Source organism: Choloepus didactylus, chromosome 4 (genome assembly GCF_015220235.1).
Source record: "Choloepus didactylus isolate mChoDid1 chromosome 4, mChoDid1.pri, whole genome shotgun sequence".
NCBI classification, from domain to species: domain Eukaryota; kingdom Metazoa; phylum Chordata; class Mammalia; order Pilosa; family Megalonychidae; genus Choloepus; species Choloepus didactylus.
In genome coordinates this window covers 59519993-59542088 of record NC_051310.1, presented here as the reverse complement: position 1 = coordinate 59542088, position 22096 = coordinate 59519993, and the positions used below count along the sequence as shown (strand labels likewise).

Here is a 22096-nt window from a genome sequence, read left to right as displayed (position 1 = left end):
CCTTTTTAATATATGCGTTTAGTGCTATAAATTTCCCCCTTAGCACTGCTTTTGCTGCATCCCATAGGTTTTGGTATGTTGTGTTCTCATTTTCATTCGTCTCTATCTATTTAGCAATTTCTCTTGCTATTTCTTCTTTAACCCACTGATTGTTTAGGAGTGTGTTGTTTAACCTCCAGGTATTTGTGAATTTTCTAAGTCTCTGATGGTTACTGACTTCTAATTGTATTCCATTGTGGTCAGAGAATGTGCTTTGAATAATTTCAATCTTTTTAAATTTATTGAGGCTTGTTTTATGTCCCAGCATATGATCTATTCTGGAGAAAGTTCCATGAGCACTAGAAAAGTATGTGTATCCTGGTGATTTGGGATGTAATGTCCTGTATATGTCTGTTAAATCTAATTCATTTATCAGATTGTTTAGGTTTTCAATTTCCTTATTGGTCTTCTGTCTGGTTGATCTATCTATAGGAGAGAGTGATGTGTTGAAGTCTCCCACAATTATTGTGGAAACATCAATTGCTTCCTTTAGTTTTGCCTCTGTTTCTCTCATGTATTTTGTGGCACCTTGGTTGGGTGCATAGACATTTACGATTGTTATTTCTTCTTGCTGAATTGCCCCTTTTATTAGTACGTAGTGGCCTTGTCTCTCAAAACATCCCTGCATTTGAAGTCTATTTTATCTGAGATTAATATTGCTACACCTGCTTTCTTTTGGCTGTAGCTTGCATGAAATATTTTTTTCCATCCTTTCACTTTCAGTTTCTTTGTGTCCCTGTGCCTAAGATGAGTCTCTTGTATGCAACATATTGATGGTTCATTTTTTTTGATCCATTCTGCGAATCTATATCTTTTAATTGGGGAGTTTAATCCATTTACATTCAACGTTATAACCGTGAAGGCATTTCTTGAATCAGCCATCTTATCCTTTGGTTTATGTTTGTCATATTTTTCCCCTCTGTCTATTAAGATCCTTTATTGTACCCATACCGAATCTCTTTAGTACTGAACCTTTCTCCAAGTCTCTCTGTCCTTTCTTTGTTTCTCTGTCTGTAGGGCTCTCTTGAGTATCTCCAGTAGGGCAGGTCTCTTGTTAGCAAATTCTCTCAGCATTTGTTTGTCTGTGAAAAATTTAAGCTCTCCCTCAAATTTGAAGGAGAGCTTTGCTGGATAAAGTATTCTTGGCTGGAAATTTTTCTCACTCAGAATTTTAAATATATCATGCCACTGCCTTCTCACCTCCATGGTGGCTGCTGAGTAGTCACTACTTAGTCTTATGCTGTTTCCTTTGTATGTGGTGAGTTGCTTTTCTCTTGCTGCTTTCAGAACTTGCTCCTTCTCTTCTGTGTTTGATAGTGTGATCAGTATATGTCTCGGAGTGGGTTTATTTGGATTTATTCTATTTGGAGTTCGCTGAGCATTTATGATTTGTGTATTTATGTTGTTTAGAAGATTTGGGAAGTTTTCCCCAACAATTTCTTTGAATACTCTTCCTAGACCTTTACCCTTTTCTTCCCCTTCTGGGACACCAATGAGTCTTATATTTGGACGTTTCATATTATCTATCATATCCCTGAGGTCCATTTCGATTTTTTCAAGTTTTTTCCCCATTCTTTCTTTTATGCTTTCATTTTCCATTCTGTCATCTTTGAGGTCACTGATTCGTTGTTCAACTTCCTCTAGTCTTGTGCTATGAGTGTCCAGAATCTTTTTAATTTGGTCAACAGTTTCTTTAATTTCCATAAGATCATCCATTTTTTTATTTAGTCTTGCAATGTCTTCTTTATGCTCTTCTAGGGTCTTCTTGATTTCCTTTATCTCCCGTACTATGGTCTCATTGTTCATCTTTAGTTCTTTGAGTAGCTGCTCTAGGTGCTGTGTCTCTTCTGGTATTTTGATTTGGGTGCTTGGGCTTGGGTTATCCATATCGTCTGGTTTTTTCATATGCTTTATAATTTTCTGTTGTTTTTGGCCTCGTGGCATTTGCTGAACTTGATAGGGTTCTTTTAGGATTTGTAGACCAATTGAAGTCCTTATCTCTAATTTATCAGATCTACAGCTTCGTGGAGTACACTTTCTCTAACTAACCAGCAGGTGGCGTCCACGAGCCACCTGTTCTCCACAAGCCAGTTCTCCCCTGCTTAGCCTTTTTGGTGAGTGGGGGAGTGAGTCTTGTGGGGTCCAATTGGTGTACCAAGCTTGCGTGTGTAGTTGGTGTTGCCTGCCCTGTATATGGGGCGTGTTTCTGGGCAGTCAGGGAGGGGGGGGTGGCTCTAACAATCAAATCTCCCTGGTGATCCTAGAGTTTTAAAGCTGCTGCAATAGTCTAATCCTTCAGTTCAGTCCTGCCACAGTTTGTCTCTGCCGCTGACCCATATGCCGCTGTATTGGCGTATGGCTCCTGAGACTTGCAAGTGGGCCCCTCTTCCAGGCTGTGCACCCCGGGTCCTCTGTTGAGGGATGACTGTGCTATGTCACAGGTGAGTGCCGTCCCCCCAGGGCAGTTCTGGGCTGCTGGTCTGTGTAGGGAGGCTCCCAGTCTGCTGAAATGATGGCTGAATGGGGCTTTGTTAATTCACACTGCTCTACCTTCCCAACTCTGGGACAATCAGCTGAGGTTGCAGGGAAGGCTAATGTCCACGCCCAGTTTTGTGGTGTGTGCCTGTTATCTGAAGCACTTCCGTCACACTGGGTTGTCTGGGGCAGTTCTGGGCTATGGGGCTGGCGATGGGCAGGAGTGTTTCCTGTCTACCAGGATGATGGCTGTGAGCGGACACCCCCCTTTCCTTGGGAAGTTGTGGTGTTTAGTGAATTTTCTCAGCCACTGGATTATTGCGTTTTGCCTCAGAGCTCTCCTAGTTCTGCTCTTGACTTGACCTGCCCAAATAGTAAGTCTTTGAAGCTTTCTGTATTGGTCTTCTTAGAGTAATTGTTTTAGAAAAAGAAAAAAGGATTAAAAAAAAAAAAAAAAAAAAAACGGGCCCTCCTCAGAGATCTAATGGGTTATTGAAATGCTAAGAGACAAAGCAACCAGGGCCATTAAGGAAAGGTCCACAGGGCAGAGAGATCAGCTTTTCTTCGGGATTTGCATATGCGCCTCAGGGCCCTTCCCCTTTCTATGTTCACCAGAACTCCAAAATCCTCCGCTTTTATTTTGGAGTTTTTCGTGTTGTTTTTTTTTCTCTGTGCCTGTCTCCTCTCTGCTGGGCTGGCTGCTCTCAGATTCTCTGGTGTCTGGTCTCAGTCTATCTATGGTTGGAGTTTGGATCAGTAGAATGAGTTTCCGATAAGGGCTGCCACTGCAGTTCTCCCTTCTCCTTCCCGGAGCTGACAGCCCCTCCTCCCCCGGGACTGAGCCTGGCAGGGAGGGGCGCGGGTCCCCTGGCCACAAAAACTTACAGATTTCACTGATCTCAGCAGTTCCACGTTTTCATGAGTGTTGTATGAAGTATGCCCAAAGTCAGATTGCTCTGTGGTGTCCAGTCCACGCAGTTCCTGGCTTTCTACCTACTTTCCTGGAGGAGTAACTAAAACATACAGCTCACCAGTCTGCCATCTTGCCCCGCCCTCAGTGTTCATTTTAACTGCCACAAAGAAATCCTAAAGCATGAAATCACAAAACATGACTGGTGTGTTTTATTTGTATGCTAAAAAAAGTTATACTAAACTCTCATCAATCCATATGCTTATTTTGAGATTAGCAGAGAGATTACTAAAGGGGAAATATGAAATACGTCCAATTTATTTGTAGCAACAATTAACCTAATCAAAACACAAAATCAAAAAGGAATTTTTAAAAAAACTTTAATGTCACTGAGGGAAAAGTCTTTGAAATTCCCAAGAGCACTTAGTATGAGTCTCTGAATATAGTATTTTTTTTGAAGTTTTTAATTATTAAACGGGATCTTTCAGAAAGGCTCATTTAAATAATTCCACCACACCGTAATCACTGCCTCTTTTTATTCCAGATATCTCTTCAGAGTGCATTATACTAATTGTCTACTACGTTATCCTGTATTTAACTCTTTCGTAATTGTTCTCATCTGTGCTTTGTCTTCCTCAATAGGTTTATCACTCCTGGAGGGTAAAAATTCTGTTTCTTTCACAAAAATGCCTAGCATGTGTTCTTTGCACATGGAAGTATTAAAAATCTTCTGACAATATGAAGTCAAGGCTTTATCATATACATAAAAAATTCAAGGTGGAAAAGGCATTTTCCCCTTCAAACTAATGAAATATGAAATATCAGAAGCTTTGAGGTAATAAGCAAAATAATTAAAACATTATATTTTTCATCTTTACTGACAATCATGACTTTTGGAATGCAAATGTTTCTTTAAGACCAGTTATAGTTTTCAAATGTACTACAAAATTTCCCATAATCTTTTAAGTCAAATGTCACATCTAAATACATAAATATGTTTAACATAACAATGGATAACAAATAAATGGCTAGAAATTTATGACAATGGGATATACTGAACTGAACTTTGCATCTCTGATTAGTAGCAAAATATGCTGATGCTTTACCTATATGCTATAGCATTTTAAGAATCAATTCTTCTAAAACACATAAAGGGATCATCATTTTGAAACACTGCAATGCAAAAGTATTATAAAAGTTTAACAATGTTCTATGATTAATTAAAATTATATCACTCAATGTATATACTCTTTAAAGGTAACAAAAAATGTTATACTATCCTAGATTGATATCCTAGAATTAACACACACACATACACATACAGATAAGAAATACTAAAAAAAAATCTAGCAAACAAATAAACTATGTACTTACACCTGACTTACTTAAATAATAGGCTCATAAAATTGGTGCACTTGGAAGAAAATTGAAATATTCTGCTATAGTTAACATTAGATAGGGAGTAGAAGTAAAAAGGAAACATAAAATCCTATTTTTTTGATAACAGAAACTAGACTCCAAGTAGTATCTAAAGGTGAAACAGAACTGGTTATTAACCTCCATAGGATGAATCAGTAAATGAAAAGTGTTTTGAACACAGTACAAGAAAATAGAGCAATCTACTTATATTTTTTACAATCATCTTTTTTTCCTCCAAGCTTTTGGATTTTTTTCAGGCATATTATAATAGTAAGCAATCTCAATACTTAAATTGGATTTTCAAAGATGAATTTGTGAAGGGGAGACTTGAGAATTAATAGGAGGGAAAAGATCCAGAGCTCTGCCTTCTCAAATAGCAATGAAATTATTTTATGATAAAAAGTTCTGTCCTCCAAATACTATGAAGCAGGCTTCTGAGATATTATAGTAGTAGTGATAAGAAGTTACAAGATATTTCTGTCACTAACAAAAGATCAAATATATACAAAAATTTGCTACAACCAGAACAAAGTATTGTTTCTCTGGCAATCTCTAGGTACGTAGAAACAGCTCTAATACTGAATTGCTCTTTACATATTGGTATCTAAGAACCTTTAGTCCGAATTTTTTAGTGAAATAAGGACATATTTGATTCTATAGAGTGGGAAAATAAGATATTTAAAATTCCTAGAGTATGGTATCTGGTACGTAATAGATAACTATTACATAAATTTGTTAGATTTAATAAATTTAATTTATTCCACAATTTAAGACACAATTTTCTTCAGTTATGTATGCTTTTAATCAACCAATATGAAAGATATTTTAAGTTTTTAAACATTAAACTATACAGTTTCCTTGCTTGTGACAAATAGGTAAGTATATATATGGTCAGAGGGCTATAAAGAAAATGAAAGCAGAAGTGAGAGAGAAAAAAGACTTGGGATGTTACTAATTAAAGGTAGGGGGTCCCCAGCCAATCTAAAACTCATTTTACTATTAATTATGTTATATGAACAATTCCTTCCAACCACATAATTCATTTTTCAAGCTGCATTCTGTGCATTACGTGAACAATATTGAGTTTTTCAGCTTTAGAGATGTTTTATGAGGGAAAAAAAAAAATCAACTTGCATTTCAATTCACTAGAATCAGTAGAGCTTGCCAAGAAATCTCCCCCAAAAAGGCAAACATGGAAGAAGAAATGCTTTCAGAAAAAAAAATATTTAGTGAAATCGACAAATTCTAATCTACCTGCACTGTTATACTCACCAGAATAGTTGATCCCACTGCCTGCAGTAAATGGAACAACAGAAGTATTTTTAACTTTACCATGTATTTTGAATTTTACTCAAGATTCAGACACATAACAAAAACATCTTGACTATTATACAAATGTTTTTTTAAACTATTACAAACATATCCAAATGCTAAATATAAGGAGCAGATTGTTTCAAATTAGAAATTTGTATGGTTATTACTATGGAAAGTGTTAAGAGGCACTTACACAAAGATAAGGTTTTTTTCCTCTTTAACTTTAGGACAAGAACCAAAATTAAAATATTAACAAATTGTTGTTTTGATACAATGGCAAAGAAACTTTTGGTAAGTTCAAATTTCTTCAGTAACTAAGAAAACTAATAAAAAGGACTAATTCAGAACTACATTATAACAATTTGTACATTTATAGTAGATTGTATCAGTGTCATGCCATTGAAGATGTGTATTTGGTAAAATAAATACCAGGGAAAGTTAGTTCAGAAATTCATGGTAGTTTCTAATTCTACAATAAAAATAAAACGCTTTAAAAAATCAGGAATTGTATAAATTCCAACCCTCCTGAATAATGACAGCAAACTTATGAACTACTCCAAACTTTATCAACAACTTAGCTGAGTACATGTATTAAACGTATTAATTGGTCTTACCATCTTTCCCATCTATGGATTTTGACACTTCAATATCAAAATTTTCCTGCATTTGCTGACCCCTAAAACAGCTGAGATGTGCTTGCTCAATTAAATTACTTTCTTCTTCTTCTAGAGGCTGCCAAGTACCATCAATAAACCACTGCCCACGCATTACTGGTATTTTATCAGCCTCTGAAAAAAAGTCAGAAAATTATACATTTTAGGATTCACTCTACCAGAAAGAGACATGTAACTACAATTTTATATTTTGTTAATACTGGGACAAAAACAGACTTTTATGACCAAAAAGAAACATTTCAAGTTTCAAAATCCAGATTTTAAGCCAGACTACATAATTATTTTACAGGATAAACTTTAGTTATACTAAATGAAAATTACCCACAAAAATTACTTTGCCACAAGAAGGTAGATGAGCAGTTACCTACATAACTGAGAGCACGGAGTACCCAAAATTAGTAGGCTAAGATATATTTAATACAAGTTTCATATAAAGCTCTGGTGATAGTATTTGTCCATGGAAAAGACTTAGAAACAAAACCCAACCCAGAATAAGTGAGTACTCTTGACATAAAGATTTTGATCTCTAAATATCATTTACCACTAAAAGAAACCATGAAGAAATGGCTGATTTCAGATTTGGGACAGGAAATGCACTAGATGATCCTAAAACATTCTGTCAAAAGGAAGGTAGGGAGGCTATCAGGTCTACTAGGGTCATGTCAAAAGGGCATAGAGCCCATTTTAAGGGGCTCCCACTGGTCAAAGATGGAACAATTTAAGCAAAGAAGTAAAACATCAATTATGTTAAAATCTATGAATTCAGAATCATACTAAAAAAGCACATTAATCATCTTTGGAGCATGTTAGGAAACAAATTATTTTGAAAGCTGATAAATAAAGGGAAAGAATCAAGCATTAATTGCTTTTTTGATATGTACCTCAGGTTAGCCAAAAAATTATGAGAAAGTCCTTTATAGAAGAATTCCAAGTAATAAATGCAGAAAGAGTGATAGTTACAATAAATATCACCATTTTGCATCCCCTAATGAAATAGAGGATTTAGGTAATGATAATCAATGGTTGCTGAAATTATTGGAGGAAAGTTTATAATGAATGGGAACTTTATATGGATGGATTGGGTTTAGAACACCTGAACCAACTCATTCTAATCAATGCTAACTTCTTTACAGAAAACAGGCAATATATCAGTTCTGACATGACAGAATAGAAAGTACATAGTACCACCTACGAAGTATACTTATGTTAAACAAAAAACTGAATCTGAACCTAATAAAGCCTCTAGATTTAACAACCAGTTTACAGGAAATGAGACTAGATAGATATGTTAAATGACACTTTAGGAATGCAACTGGCAAAATCCATAAATAATGTGGGTTTTTTTTTTTTTAAGTTAACAAATAAATAGCAAGGAAAAAGAGAGGGGGTATCTATAGGTTAAAAGAGACCCATGAGACATATGAACAAAATGCAATGTATACATATTGCCTGGATTCTGATTCCAACAAACCAATTATAGAAAAGCACTTTGAGACAACACAGGAAATTAAAGGAAACCAAGGAATTAAAAATGGGCCTTAATCTTTTAGAGAGATATTGAAGTATTTATGGAATAAGTTACATATGATACATGGAACTACTTTAAAATAATGCAGTAAAAGGTATGGTGTTCTGGTTTGCTAATGCTGCCGCTATGCAAAATACCAGAAATAGGTTGGCTTTTATAAAGGGGGTTTATTTGGTTACAAAGTTACAGTCTTAAGGCCATAAAGTGTCCAAGGTAAGGCATCTACAATAGGATACATTTGTTGAAGGATGGCCAATGGCGTACAGAAAACCTCCGGGCCTGTGTGGATCTTTTTAAAGTACTCAGTGATTCAATAAAGACCCACCCTGAATGGGTGGGGTAATACCTCCATAGAAATAATTCACATTTGATTGAGTCACATCTCCATGGAAACACTGAACCAATAGGTTCCAACCTAATCAACATTAATATGTCTGCCCCGACAAGACTGCATCAAAGATAATGGTTTTTTGGGGGCCACAATACATCACTGGCACATTCCACCCCTTGGACCCCAAAATGACATGATCTTTCCATATACAAATACATTCATCCCATCACAGTATCACAAAAGCTTAAATCCTTTCAGTAACAATAGGTAAGTATGAGATCCCATCAAAATCAGTCACAGTTGTGGTCTTGTTGTAAAGCAAAATTCCCCTCTAGCTGTGGACCTGTGAAACTTAGAAAAAGTTATCTGCTTCCAATATACAAAGGAGGGACAGTCATAGGATAAACATTCCCATTGCCATAAGGAGAAACAGTAAGAAAAACAGGGTTCAAGGGACCAAAACAGTTCCTAAAACCTGCAGGGCAAACTCCATTAGATTTCAAAGCCTGAGAGTCATTTATCGAATGAAGTCTTATCCTTGGGGCTTCAGAGAGTGGGAGTCCAACCCTTTCCAACCCTTGTCTCTCCAAATGCTGGGGTGAGTGCTCCGAGATATTCACACATTGGGAAGACCATCTTTTTCTCGGCCCCACCCTCCACAAACATCGGGGTGCCACCCGGACTCTGCCTTTCTGGGGCAAAGGCTCTCCCCTCTCCAAACAGTGGGGTGACAGCCAGGCTCTCCCCAATCCCCAGGGAAGGCGCTCCACCCACTCTGAGGCCTGGGGTAGCAGCACTCTTCCCGACCATCGAGGCAGAAGGCCCACGCTCTGCCTCTGGGGCAAACTCACCCTTCCCATGTGTGTGGGCCGCTCCACTCTCCCTGCCCAAGACCTCTTGACTCCGGACCTCAATCTCCATGGCTCTGTCTTTGAAGAAATTTTTCCTTCAATTTGTTCCTTTACTGTCCCCTCCAGTCCAGACTGGTAATGGCTCTGCCTATACAGATCCCGCAAAAATCTTGTTGGTTTGGCATTAAGTTTACAAGTGTCAAAACCTTCAGACAATAGAACTTTCCACAAATCCTTTCTGGATAACTCCATCTGCAATCCTGGCTTGTACTAAAATGGTAGTCGAGTTCCATGTTTGATTAAATCCTCATGTGGAGATGGAGCTTCTGGGGTCTCACTTTCTGGAAGCCCAGAATTTTCCGAACTATCTGTTTCTGGTTTCTTTGAACTCAAGAGTTCATTTCTCAGCTTATCCCTCTCCTCTTACATTTTACTATAAGCTGCAAGGAGAAGGCAGGCCACATTTTTGATATTTAGTGTCAAAATCTCTTCAGCTAAGTATCCCAGCTCGTCGTTTTTAAATTCTGCATTCTATCCGACACCAGGACACAATTTTGCCAAATATTCTGCCACTTTTAAAAAAGGATCACCTTACTTCCAGTTTTCAACAACACATTCATCATTTCTGCTCAAGGCCCATCAGAGGTATCTTTAGAGCCCATATTCCTGCCAATGGTCTTTTCAAAGCAATCTAGGCCTTTTCTATCAAGTTCCTCACAATTCTTCCAGAATCTTCCCCTTATCCATTTAAAAAGCTGTTCCAACATGTTTGGTATTTGCAAGCTCAGCAGCACCCCAATTCCAGTACCAGTTCTCTCCCACTGTAGACTGAGATGGTAGACCCACAGCAGAACTGCCCGCATATCCAGACACAGGGATCTAAGTCTGCATAGACCCAAGGGAGAACACAAGCTGCTACAGAGTGCTGCATACAAAAGGGAACCCAGGAGGGAAAACAGAGAGACTGTGATAGAAAGATTGGTAAGAACTGCTGTGCTCTCAATCAATTTAGTTTCAGTCAGCTGGATACCTAAAGGCAAATGGGCTTTTCTGCAATCCTTTCTGGATTGACCCCATCTGATTCCCCAGAACAGAAAACTTAATGGGAAAGAAAAAAGAGGCAGAGAAGCCTCACAGAAAAAAATAAAAAAAAATTAAAAAGGGAGTTAAACCGAATAGCTGTAAGGCAGGATGGACACCAGAACTGAAAAGTGTAAGGAAAACAGAGCACTGAGTAAGGGAGAGAATTTAAACAAAACATAGGAGCAGGGGAGAAAAGCCTGCAAAAAAAAAAAAACAGAACAAGAACCTAAGATGGCAGCTGGGAGAGACAGGGCAAAAAGAACACCTCTGAGAGAAATACTAGATAAAAGCCAGAAAGTGACCCAGAACACCAGTTCCAGCGATGCACCAGCTGGACAAGGTCTGCTAAATCCATAGGGACTGTGCACTTGGTGAAACTGGGAGTCTGCGTTCTGAAACGAGTGAGTAAGCCGGCTGAATGTCTGGCAGCCATTATGCGGTGTGGGGAAACTGTGGGTTGGCGTTTGGAGGCGGATTAGTTCTTTTTCTTAAAAAATCCAAAAGATGTTGAAGATACGGCAGAGAACTGCACAGTGAAGCATGGCAGGAACAGGCTAAGCGAACACCTCAATATCTGGCATGGAAGATAGTCTTTTACGCACCAGCTGCTAATTGTCTCAGAGCAAGGCAGGCAGAGGTGAGCCAAAAGGGGAAAATAACCACGCCCCTTGCAGCCATCTTCCCGGCAGGCAGGAACTGCTCCTGCCCAGGGCCGGAGCCACAGCCCAGAGCTGTGTCAAAAAACCCAGTGCGACGGGAAGTGTTTCCAGCAACACACACATGCCATAATACCAGGTGTGGACAGTGGCTTTTCACGCACCCACAGCTAATTGTCCTGGAGCTGGGAAGGTGGAGCTGTGTGAAAAGGGGGAAATTAATGAGCCCCATATAGCCATCCTTACAGCAGACTGGGAACGCACCTCCACGGCCCGGCGGCCCACAACTTCCCTTGAGGGACGGCATGCACCTGTGATGTAGCACAACCTTCCCTCAGCAGAGGCCCTAGAAGGGCACGGCTTGGAAGAGGGACCCACTTGGAAATCCCAGGGACTATACGCCAATACCAAGGACTTGTGGGTCAGCGGCAGAGACAATCTGTGGTGACACTGAAATTAAGTTTAGACTCTTGCAACAGCCTTAAATCTCCAGGAACACCTGGGAGGTCTGATTATTAAAGCTGCCCTCCCTCCCTAACCGCTCAGACACACATCCCACATTCAGGGCGGACAGCACCAACAACACACCCAAACTTGGTGCACCAACGGGACCCCACAAGAATCAGACCCCCATGAACCTCAAAGACAAAGTTGGGGAGAACTGACTTGAGGGGAATAGGTGCCTTGCGGATGCCATCGGCTGGTTAGTTAGAGAAAGTGTACTGTACCAAGCTGAAGATCTGACAAATTAGAGATTAGGCTTTTAATAATCCTACATATCCTAAAAGAACCCTATCAAGTAAAGCAAAGGCCAAGAGGCCAAAAACAACAGAACATTTTAAAGCATATGAAAAAACAGATGATATGGATAACCCAAACCCAAACACCCAAATCAAAAGATCAGAGGAGACACAGTACTTGGAACAATTAATCAAAGAACTAAAGATAAACAACGAAAGCATGGCACAGGATATAAAGGACATGAAGAAGACCCTAGAAGAGCATAAAGAAGAAATTGCAAGAGTAAATAAAAAAATAGAAGATCCTATGGAAATAAAAGAAACTCCTGACCAAATTAAAAAGATTCTGGATAGTCATAATACAAGACTAGAGGAAGCTGAACAACGAATTAGCAACCTCGAGGACCACAGAATGGAAAATGAAAGAACAAAAGAAAGAATGGGGAAAAAATAAAAAAAATCGAAGTGGACCTCAGGGATATGATAGATAAAATAAAACGTCCAAACTTAAGACTCATTGGTGTCCCAGAAGGGGAAGAGAAGGGTATAGGTCTAGAAAGAGTATTCAAAGAAATTGGGGAAAACTTCCCAAACCTTCTACACAATATAAATACACAAAGCATAAATGCCTAGTGAACTCCAAATAGAATAAATCCAAATAAACCCACTCCAAGACATATTCTGATCAGACCGTCAAATACTGAAGAGAAGGAGCAAGTTCTGAAAGCAGCAAGAGAACAGCAATTCACCACATACAAAGGAAACAAAATAAGACTAAGTAGTGACTACTCAGCGGCCACCATGGAGGTGAGAAGGCAGTGGCATGACATATTTAAAATTCTGAGAAAGAAAAGTTTCCAACTAAGAATACTTTATCCAGCAAAACTCGCCTTTGAATTTGAGGGAGAGCTTAAATTTTTCACAGACAAACAAATGCTGAGAGATTTTGCTAATAAAAGATCTGCCCTACTTGAGATACTGAAGGGAGCCCTACCGACAGAGGAACGAAGAGAGGAGAGAGAGATATGGAGAAAGGTTCAGTACTAAAGAGATTTAATATTCGTTCATTAAAGGACAATAAAAGAGAGAAGGAAAAATATATCTGACAAACATAAACCAAGGGATAGGATGGCTGATTCAAGAAATGCCTTCACAGTAATAACAGCAAATGTAAATGGATTAAACTCCCCAATTAAAAGATATAGATTGGGAGAATGGATCAAAAAATATGAGCCATCAATATGTTGCATACAAGAGACTCATCTTAGACACAGGGACACAAAGAAATTGAAAGTGAAAGGATGGAAAAAAATATTTCATTCAAGCTACAGCCAAAAGAAAGCAGGAATAGCAATATTAATCTCAGATAAAATAGACTTTAAATGCACGGATGTTATGAGAGACAAAGAAGGCCACTACATACTAATAAAAGAGGCAATTCCACAAGAAGGAATAACAATCATAAATGTTCATGCACCCAATCCTGGTGCCACAAAATACATGAGACAAACACTGGCAAAACTAAAGGAAGCAATGGATGTTTCCACAATAATTGTGGGAGACTTCAACACATCACTTTCTCCTATGGACAGATCAACCAGACAGAAGACCAGTAAGTAAATTGAAAACCTAAACAATCTGATAAATGAATTGGATTTAACAGACATATATAGAACATTACATCCCAAATCACCAGGATACACATTCTTCTCTAGTGATCACAGAACTTTCTCCAGAATAGACCATAGGCTGGGACATAAAACAAGCCTCAATAAATTTTTAAAAAAATTGAAATTATTCAAAGCACATTTTCTGACCACAATGGAATACAATTAGAAGTCAATAACCATCAGAGACTTAGAAAAGTCACAAACACCTGGAGGTTAAACAACACACTCCTAAAATAAACGGTTTATAATGTAGAATGTAGGGGAACTAGCAATAGAGAGCAATTGGTGAAGGGGGAATGATAACCCAATAAGAACAGATAAGCTATCATGGATGAGTTTAATGTTCTGGGAATGCCCAGGAATGACCATGGTTTGTTAATCTCTGGTGGGTGTGGTGGGAACAAGTTCACAGAAATGTTGCAATACTGGGTTATTTTCTTGGGGTAGAGGGGAACATGTTGGACTCCCTTGTTATGTTTTTTTTTTAATTGTATTTAAAAAAATTTTTTTTGATATAGTTTATTTTAAATGTTTTTGTTGTATGTTTAAAAAAAATTTTTTTTGATATAGTTGATTTAAAAAAAGATAATTGGAAAAAAACAATAAAAAAACTGGCAAAACTGCTCTTCAAATATTAGGGAGAGTTTAAAATGTTCTCTGACAAACAGACAATGAGAGAGTTTGTGAACAAGATACCTGCACTACAGGAAATACTAAAGGGAGCACTACAGACAGATATGAAAAGACAGGCTTGGAAAACAATTTTGGGTGATGGTAGCGCAGCAATAAGTACACTGAACAAAGGTGACTGTGAGTATGGTTGAAAGGGGAAGGTTAGGAACATACGGGACACTAGAAGGAAAGAGGAAAGATAAAGACTGGACTGTATAGCTCAGTGAATCCTACAGTGCTCAACAATTGTGATAAAATGTACAAATATGTTTTTACATAAAGGAGAGCAAATGAATGTCAAAAAAAGAGAGTATCTTTCATAAAAAAAATAATAAATAAACAGAACAGAACAAAATTCCTGAAGAAGCAACAGGGAAAAGCTAGCCTTCTCCTGGAGTGAAACAACTGAACAAAAAGTACAATCTTAAAAATTGCACTGCATATCCAGGGTAAGAATCAGATGAAGAAGAGCTGAGAAAATGTGAACAGTTAAACACGGTCTATTCTAAAGGTCTAGAATAAGTTGGACCAAGCATCAAAGAAGAGCCTTACTTAACCCAAGTCAATCAACAATAAAACCCTAGACAAGAGGGAGAAATGGACCTTCAGAGTTAACTAATCAAGATAATCAAATACCTAGACATCAGCAAAAAATTGCAAGTCATACTAAGAAACAGGAAGATACAGCCCAGCTAAGGAAACAAACCAAAACTTCAGAGGAGACTCAGAACAGCTAATCAAAGATGTTTAAACAAATCTCCTAAATCAATGCAAGGAGATGAAGGAAAATATGGATATCGAGCTAAAGGAAATTAAGAAGATGAAGTGTGAGCACAAAGAAGAATGTGGAAGTTATAAAAAGAAACATAACAGAAAGCATGGGAAGGAAAGGCACAAAAGAAGAGATTTAAAATACACTAGAGGCATACAATAGTAGATCTGAACAGGCAGAAGAAACAATCAGTCCACAAGAATCAGTGAATCGAAATCATAGTCAGAATAACAGATAGAGAAAAGAATAGAAAAAAGTGAGCAGTGTCTTAAGGATTTGAGTGTCAGCATTAAGTGCACAAACATATGTCATGGGTGTACAGAAGAAAAGGGAAAATGAGAAGAAAGAATATTTGAAGAAATAATGGTCCCCAATTTCCAACTCTGATGAAAGACATAAATATACATGTTCAAGAAGTGCAATATACTTGAAATGGAAGCAGTGCTGACAGGGAAATTTATAGTCCTAAACAATGATATTAAAAAAGGAAGAACTAAAATAAAAAACTCAACTGCACAGCTGGACGAACTAGAAAAAGAAGAGCAAACTAACCCCAAAGCAAGGAGAAGGACAGAAACAGCCAAGATTAGAACAGAAATAAATGAAATTGAGAATTAAAAAAAAAACAGAATTAACAAAACCAAAAGACTGTTCTTTGAGAATAACAATAAAATTGACAAACCCTTAGCTAGACAGCAAAAAAAAAGAAGCAAATAAATAAAATCAGAAATGAGAGGGGTGACATTACTACTGACCCCACAGAAATGAAAAGGATCATAAAAGGATACTATGAACAACTGTGTGCCAACAAATTAGACAACCTAGATGAAATGGACAAATTCCTAAAAATCCACAAACTACCTACACACTGACTCTACCCGAGACCTCAACAGACCAATTACTAGCAAAGACACTGATCAGTCATCAAATACCTCCCAACAAAGAAAAGCCCAGGACTGCAGGTGAATTCTACCAATCATTCCAAGAAGAAACAATACCAACCTGGCTCAAACTCTCCCAAAAAACTGAAGAGAAGGGAACACTACCTAACTCATTCTATGGGGACAACATTACCTTAATACCAAAGCCAGGTAGAAATACTGAAAGAAAAGAAAAGAAAATCACAGATCAATTTCTCTTATAAATATAGATGCAAAAATCCTCAACAAAATAGAATCCAACAGCACATCAAAAGAACTATATACCATGACCCAGCAGGTTTTATCCCAGGCACAAGGGTGCTTCAACATAAGAAAATCAATCAATATAATATATCACATCAACATAATGAATGGAAAAAAAAAACAAGTGATCATCTCAATTGATACAGAAAAGGCATTTGGCAAAATCCAGCATCCTTTCTTGATAAAAACACTTAGAAATATAGGAATAGAAGGAAACTTCTTCAACATGATAAAGGATATATATGACTAACCCACAGCTAACAACACACTCAACAGTAAAAGACTGAAAGCTTTCCCTCTAAGATCTGGAACAAGACAAGGATGCCCACTATCCCCAATGCTATTCAACCTTGTACTGGAAGTTCTAGCCAGGGCATAAAGGCAAGAAAAAGAAATAAAAGACATCCAAATTGGAAAGGAAGAAGTAAAACTTTCATTATTTGCAGAAGACATGATCCTATATGGAGAAAGTACCAAAAAACTACAACAAAGCTACTAGAGGTAATAAATGAATTCAGCAAACTGCTGGAGTACAAGATCAACATGCAAAACTCAATAGTGTTTCTATACACTAATAATGAGAACAATGAGGATGAAATCAAGAAAAAAACTGCATTTACAATAGCAACTAAAGAATCAAATATTTAAGAATAAATTTAACCAATGATGTAAAGGACTTGTACACAGAAAGCTACAAAACATTGTTAAAAGTAATCAAAGAAGACCTGTACAAATGGAAAGACCTTCCTTGTTCATATATTGGAAGATGTCAATCCTACTCAATACAATTTACAGATTCAATGCAATTCCAATCAAAATTCAAACATCCTACTTTGCAGAAATGGAAAAGTCAATTATCAACTATATTTGGAAGGGTAAGAGGCCCTGAATAGCCAAAAACATCTTGAAAAAGAAAAAGTTGGAAGACTCACACTTCCTGATTTTAAAGCATATTACAAAGCTACAGTGGTCAAAACAGCATGTTTCTGGCAAATATACTGACTAATGGAATAGAATTGAGAGTTCAGAAATAGATTCTCACATCTCTGGTCAATTGATTTCTGACAAGGCTACCAATTTCACTAAATTGGGAAAGAATAGTCTCTTCAACAAATAGTGCTAGGAGAACTGGATATCTATATGCAAAAGAATGAAAGAGGACTCTTATCTCATACCCTATACAAAAATCAACTCAAAATGGATCAAAAGACCTAAATGGATCAAAGACCTAAAGATAAGAACCAGGCCTATAAAACTCATAGAAGAAATTGTAGGGAAGCATCTTCAGGACCTTGTGTTATGCAATGGTTTGATTTTACACCCCAAAGCACAAGCAACAAAAGAAAAAAAAACTGATAAATGGGACCTTCTCAAAATTAAAAACTGGAAACAACCCAAATGTTTATCAACAGGCGAATGGATAAACCAATTGTGGCATCTCCATATCATGGAATACTACTCACAGCAATAAAAAGCAAGGAACTACTGACACACAACAACATGGATGAATCTCAAAATAATTACACTGAGTGAAAGAAGCCAGATCATAAAAACTACATACTATATGATTCCACTTTTAAAAAGTTCAAGAAAATGCAAAATTATCTATAGTGACAGACAGAAAGTACACCAGTGATTGGTCTGGGATGGAAGCTAGGCAGGAAGAGTAAGGAAAGAAGGATTAAAAAGGGACATGAATAAACTTTTGGGGAGATGGATATGTTCACTATCATAATTGTGGTAATGGTTACATAGTGAATACATATGTCAAAACTTATCAATGGTATATGTTTTAATTATGTGCAGCTTGCTTATGTTATTATTATATATAATAAACATATAGTAAAGTTGTAAAAAAGATACACAATGAAAAGTTTTCATCTCTAATATTACTGTTAAATTTTCTAAGTTTAATAACTATTATACGAATGTCCTTGTTCTTAGGAGACACACACTTTAGCACTTAGGGATGAAGTATCACATTTGCAAGTAAATTCTCAGATAGTTCAGTAAAAAAAGCATATGAGGTAAATTGTTAACTGGTGAATCTAAATATTCCATTTACTGTTCTTGCACATTTTCTGTAAGTTTGAAATTTTTCACAATAAAAACAGGAAATATTTGATCTGGAATTTATCTTATTATATGGTATAAGGTAGGGATCATCTTTAATTTTTCCCAGGTGACCATCAAATTGTCTCAATATAATTTATCAAATAATCTATCCCCTCCATGTCCCCTTACCCCAATTTGAGATGCCACGTGTTCATATATTAAAATCCTGGTAGGAATGCAAAATGGTACAGCCAATTTGAAAGATGGGCAATTTCTTACAAAGTTAAACATAGGCTTACCAATCCATTCAGCAATCTCACTCCTAGGTATTTATGCAAGTGAGCTGAAAACTAATGTCCACATAAAAACTGCACGTAAGTATTTACAGCAGTTTTATTCATAATTGCCTAAAACTGGAAGCAAACAAGATGGCCTTTAATAGGTGAATGGATAAACAAACTATGGCACATTAACATAATGGAATATTATTCAGCAATAAAAAGAAATGACCTATCAAACCAGGAAAAGACATGGAGGAACCTCAAATGCATACTGTTAAGTGAAAGAAGCTAGTCTGAAAAGGCTACATACTGTATGATTCCAACTATATAACATTCTGGAAAAGGCAAAACTATAAAAAAAGTAAAAAGACTAAGTGGTTGCCAACGGGAAAGGGATGGGGGGAGGGATGAACAGGTAGCACACAGGGCATTTTTAGGGCAGTGAAATGCCTTGATTTGGACTTTTTTCCTAGCCTCAAAAGCTTGAGCCAATAAATTATCATTGTATAAGAAAACTCATTGTATGGTATTTGCTTGAGCAGCCAAGGAAAACTAATACACTGTCATGTGCTGGCTTGACTCTATTATGTACCCCAGAAAGCCATGTTCTTTTAATCCACTCTTGTAGGTGCAAACTTACTGAGGGTGAGACATTTTGATTAGATTATTTCCATGCAGATATGACCTGGCCCATTCAAGGTGGGTCTTAATTAGTTTACTGGCATCCTCTAGGAGAGGATAAAAAGCAGACACATTTTGAAGAGAACTCAGAGAGAAAACACCCAAAGACATTTTGGAGACAGCTGTTGAAACCAGAACCAGGAAAGCAGCCAAGAGATGAAATCCAGAGATTGCCCCAGAGAAGCTAAGAGAGGACCCACAGACACTTAGTGAGAGAAAGCCACAGGAATCAGAAACTGAAAGCAACATAAACTGGGAGCAAAGGACCAGCAGTTGCCAGCCACTTGCCTTCCCAGCTGACAGAGACGTTCTGGATGCCACTGACGTTTCTTCAATGAAGGTATCCTCTTGTTGATGCTTCAGTTTGGACACTTTAAGGTCTCAGAACTATAAATTTGTGATCTAATAAACCCCCACTGTAGAAGTCAATCCATTTCTGGTATTTTGCATTCCAGCAACTTTAGCAAACTGGAACACTATCACATCACCTAAAAAGATAGTTTTTTCCTTCTTTTCCAATTTGTATGCCTCTAATTCTTTTCTCTTGCTAAACAGTGCAGAGAAAATGGACATATTTATATTCTTGACCTAAGTAAGATGTTTGGTCAAGGTTTTTTGAGATGTGTAAATATAGAATATATAATAAACAGGTTAAAGTAAGCATTCCTATCTTTGAGAGTTTTACTTAAGAATGAGTGTTGAATTTTGTTACAGGCTTTTCAGAAGTATAATTATTTCTCTTTAGATCTACCAAAATGGTGATTTATATTCATAGATTTTCTAATATTGAACTATCCTTGCACCTGAATTATAATCCAGCTGCCTTGATATTTGATAATGACTGTACAGCCTTTATCTTGTGCCCTTGTACACTGTAAAAATCTTGTGACTGACCTACACTTGTACCCATTTTATCTGTCTTTTTTTTTTTTTTTTTTTACTTTACAGTCTTATGATCACTAAAGACAGCTCCCAATATTTATTACTAAAGAATCTTGGGTCACCCAGAACTAACTCTCCCCAATTCCAAAGTTATCTTGATAAACTAAGCTGGATCTAAACAAAATAGGTCCACCTGACATGTGCAGTAGCTCAGACTTTAACCTATAAGTGACTTATACCTCATTATAATACTAAAAATCATGCCCATCATCATATCAAGGCTGCCATTTTCTTACATACATTCTGTAACTAAGCATGTAATCAATCTGTGCATGTTCAATAATTAGATCATCTGGAGCTACTGTGCTCATTATCCTAAAACATGCTCATTTTCTGATACTATAAAAGCTATCAGAATTACTGTAGTTCGGAGAGACAAACTTTTAGGCCAAGAGGCCATTTGATTTACTGCTTTGTGCCTAGCAATAAAGTGTTTCTCTTTGAAGTTCCAGTGGCTCAGGAATTGGTCATTTGAGCACACTGGGTAGAGAATACACTGCCTTTGTCCAGTATCAATTTGGTGACCCCCAGATGGGATGAAAAGTCCTAAGAAGCAAGGAAGCCTACTACCCGAGGTTCTGGAGCCCTGATATGATAGGTAAACGTGGTAACTGTTTTGTGGTTGCTGGACATTCGTTAGTCTAGAGGCTCGGCTATGGGTTTTCCTGTGTTCTGCTGGCACTCCAGATGCTTTTGGCACCTTAAAAACTTCAAAGAGAGAAACCGTTTCCAGTTCCATGTCCAGACATCTGACTGGGTGAGTGGGTCATCAAGGTAAAAGTGGATCAGAAAGTTAATATGGCGGTCCGAATTCCCCTGGACCTGGCTTTGAGATCCAGTCCCGCTCCCAGAACCATCCCCTTTGCTTTGATCTCAATACCTTTCTGTTTTATTTTGTTTTGTTTTGTTTGGGGTAACATTCTGTACAGGATTCAAGGCCCTCACTTGAGACTGACATTGAGTATATACCAAAAAATAAGTAATCCAATAATTAATTGGGATTTAATGAAATTGAGTAAGTACATGATGCCTGTTTAATTGTTAATTGGTGTGTTCTTAAATACATAGTAAGTGTTAAGAATTGTTAGTTGGTGTGTTACTCCATTTATATTCTTCTAGTATTCCTATACTGACTCCTGAAATTCGTTAAAGTGAAATAGTTGGGCTGTATTTTGAAAATCTGTAAAGATTTCAGTTATAAGCTTATGAGAAAAAAAAGTTTATTTCTGTAACACAGTCTGGCCTCAATATGATTTAGAATCAGGAAAGAAATGGCCTAAAAATGGTTCTAAAGAAAAGGATACTATATTACAGTTAGTTGTTCTGCAAGAGAGAGCAGAAATTGGAATATCAATATATTCAATCTCTTATTTGTCCCTCTCAAAAGTATTTGTGTTTCTCTTTCTTGTGTGGCTTTCTATTTGTGTCTGTCTGCATGTTCGATGTATATTCTCATACCTCCAGATGGTAATAGCAAATTAACAGAAATTTCTTAAAGAGCTCTATTTGAATTGCTTAAAGATAATCAAGCACTTTTATATAAATATATAAATTAGTATTCCTGAAGTCCCAGAAACAAAGAAAAAAACCCTCTGGGCAGCAGAGTTCAAAGTCTTAGTTTTTGTAATTATTGTAAACAAACCCGGACATTAGAAAGAAACTGCCCCTGGAATTTTCCTATGACAGCAGAGGGCTGCCTCAGAGAAAAAGGCAAAGAACTTTTCCATTTGTCTAGATCACACCTTTAAGTGAAATAAATCTAATAATTGAAAACAATTAAAAAAAAGGGCATAGGAACTCTCAAATCCCACCGCTCTCA

At 37.2% G+C, this 22096-nt stretch overlaps 1 protein-coding gene across 8 annotated transcripts in view; it reads right to left on the bottom strand.

The window, feature by feature from the left end:
- The window catches only part of DDHD1 (DDHD domain containing 1), a 133656-nt gene that overhangs the window by 71915 nt on the left and 39645 nt on the right, over nt 1–22096 (bottom strand). For 5 of the 8 annotated variants that reach the window (XM_037832682.1, XM_037832684.1, XM_037832685.1 and 2 more), the window contains exons 2-3: nt 6772–6945; nt 6116–6136 (exon numbers count right to left, since the gene is read on the bottom strand). In XM_037832682.1, coding sequence (XP_037688610.1) covers nt 6116–6136; nt 6772–6945 — 195 coding nt within the window. The remainder of the gene's footprint in view (nt 1–6115; nt 6137–6771; nt 6946–22096) is intronic. The other 3 variants (XM_037832683.1, XM_037832686.1, XM_037832688.1) reach the window with 1 other exon arrangement.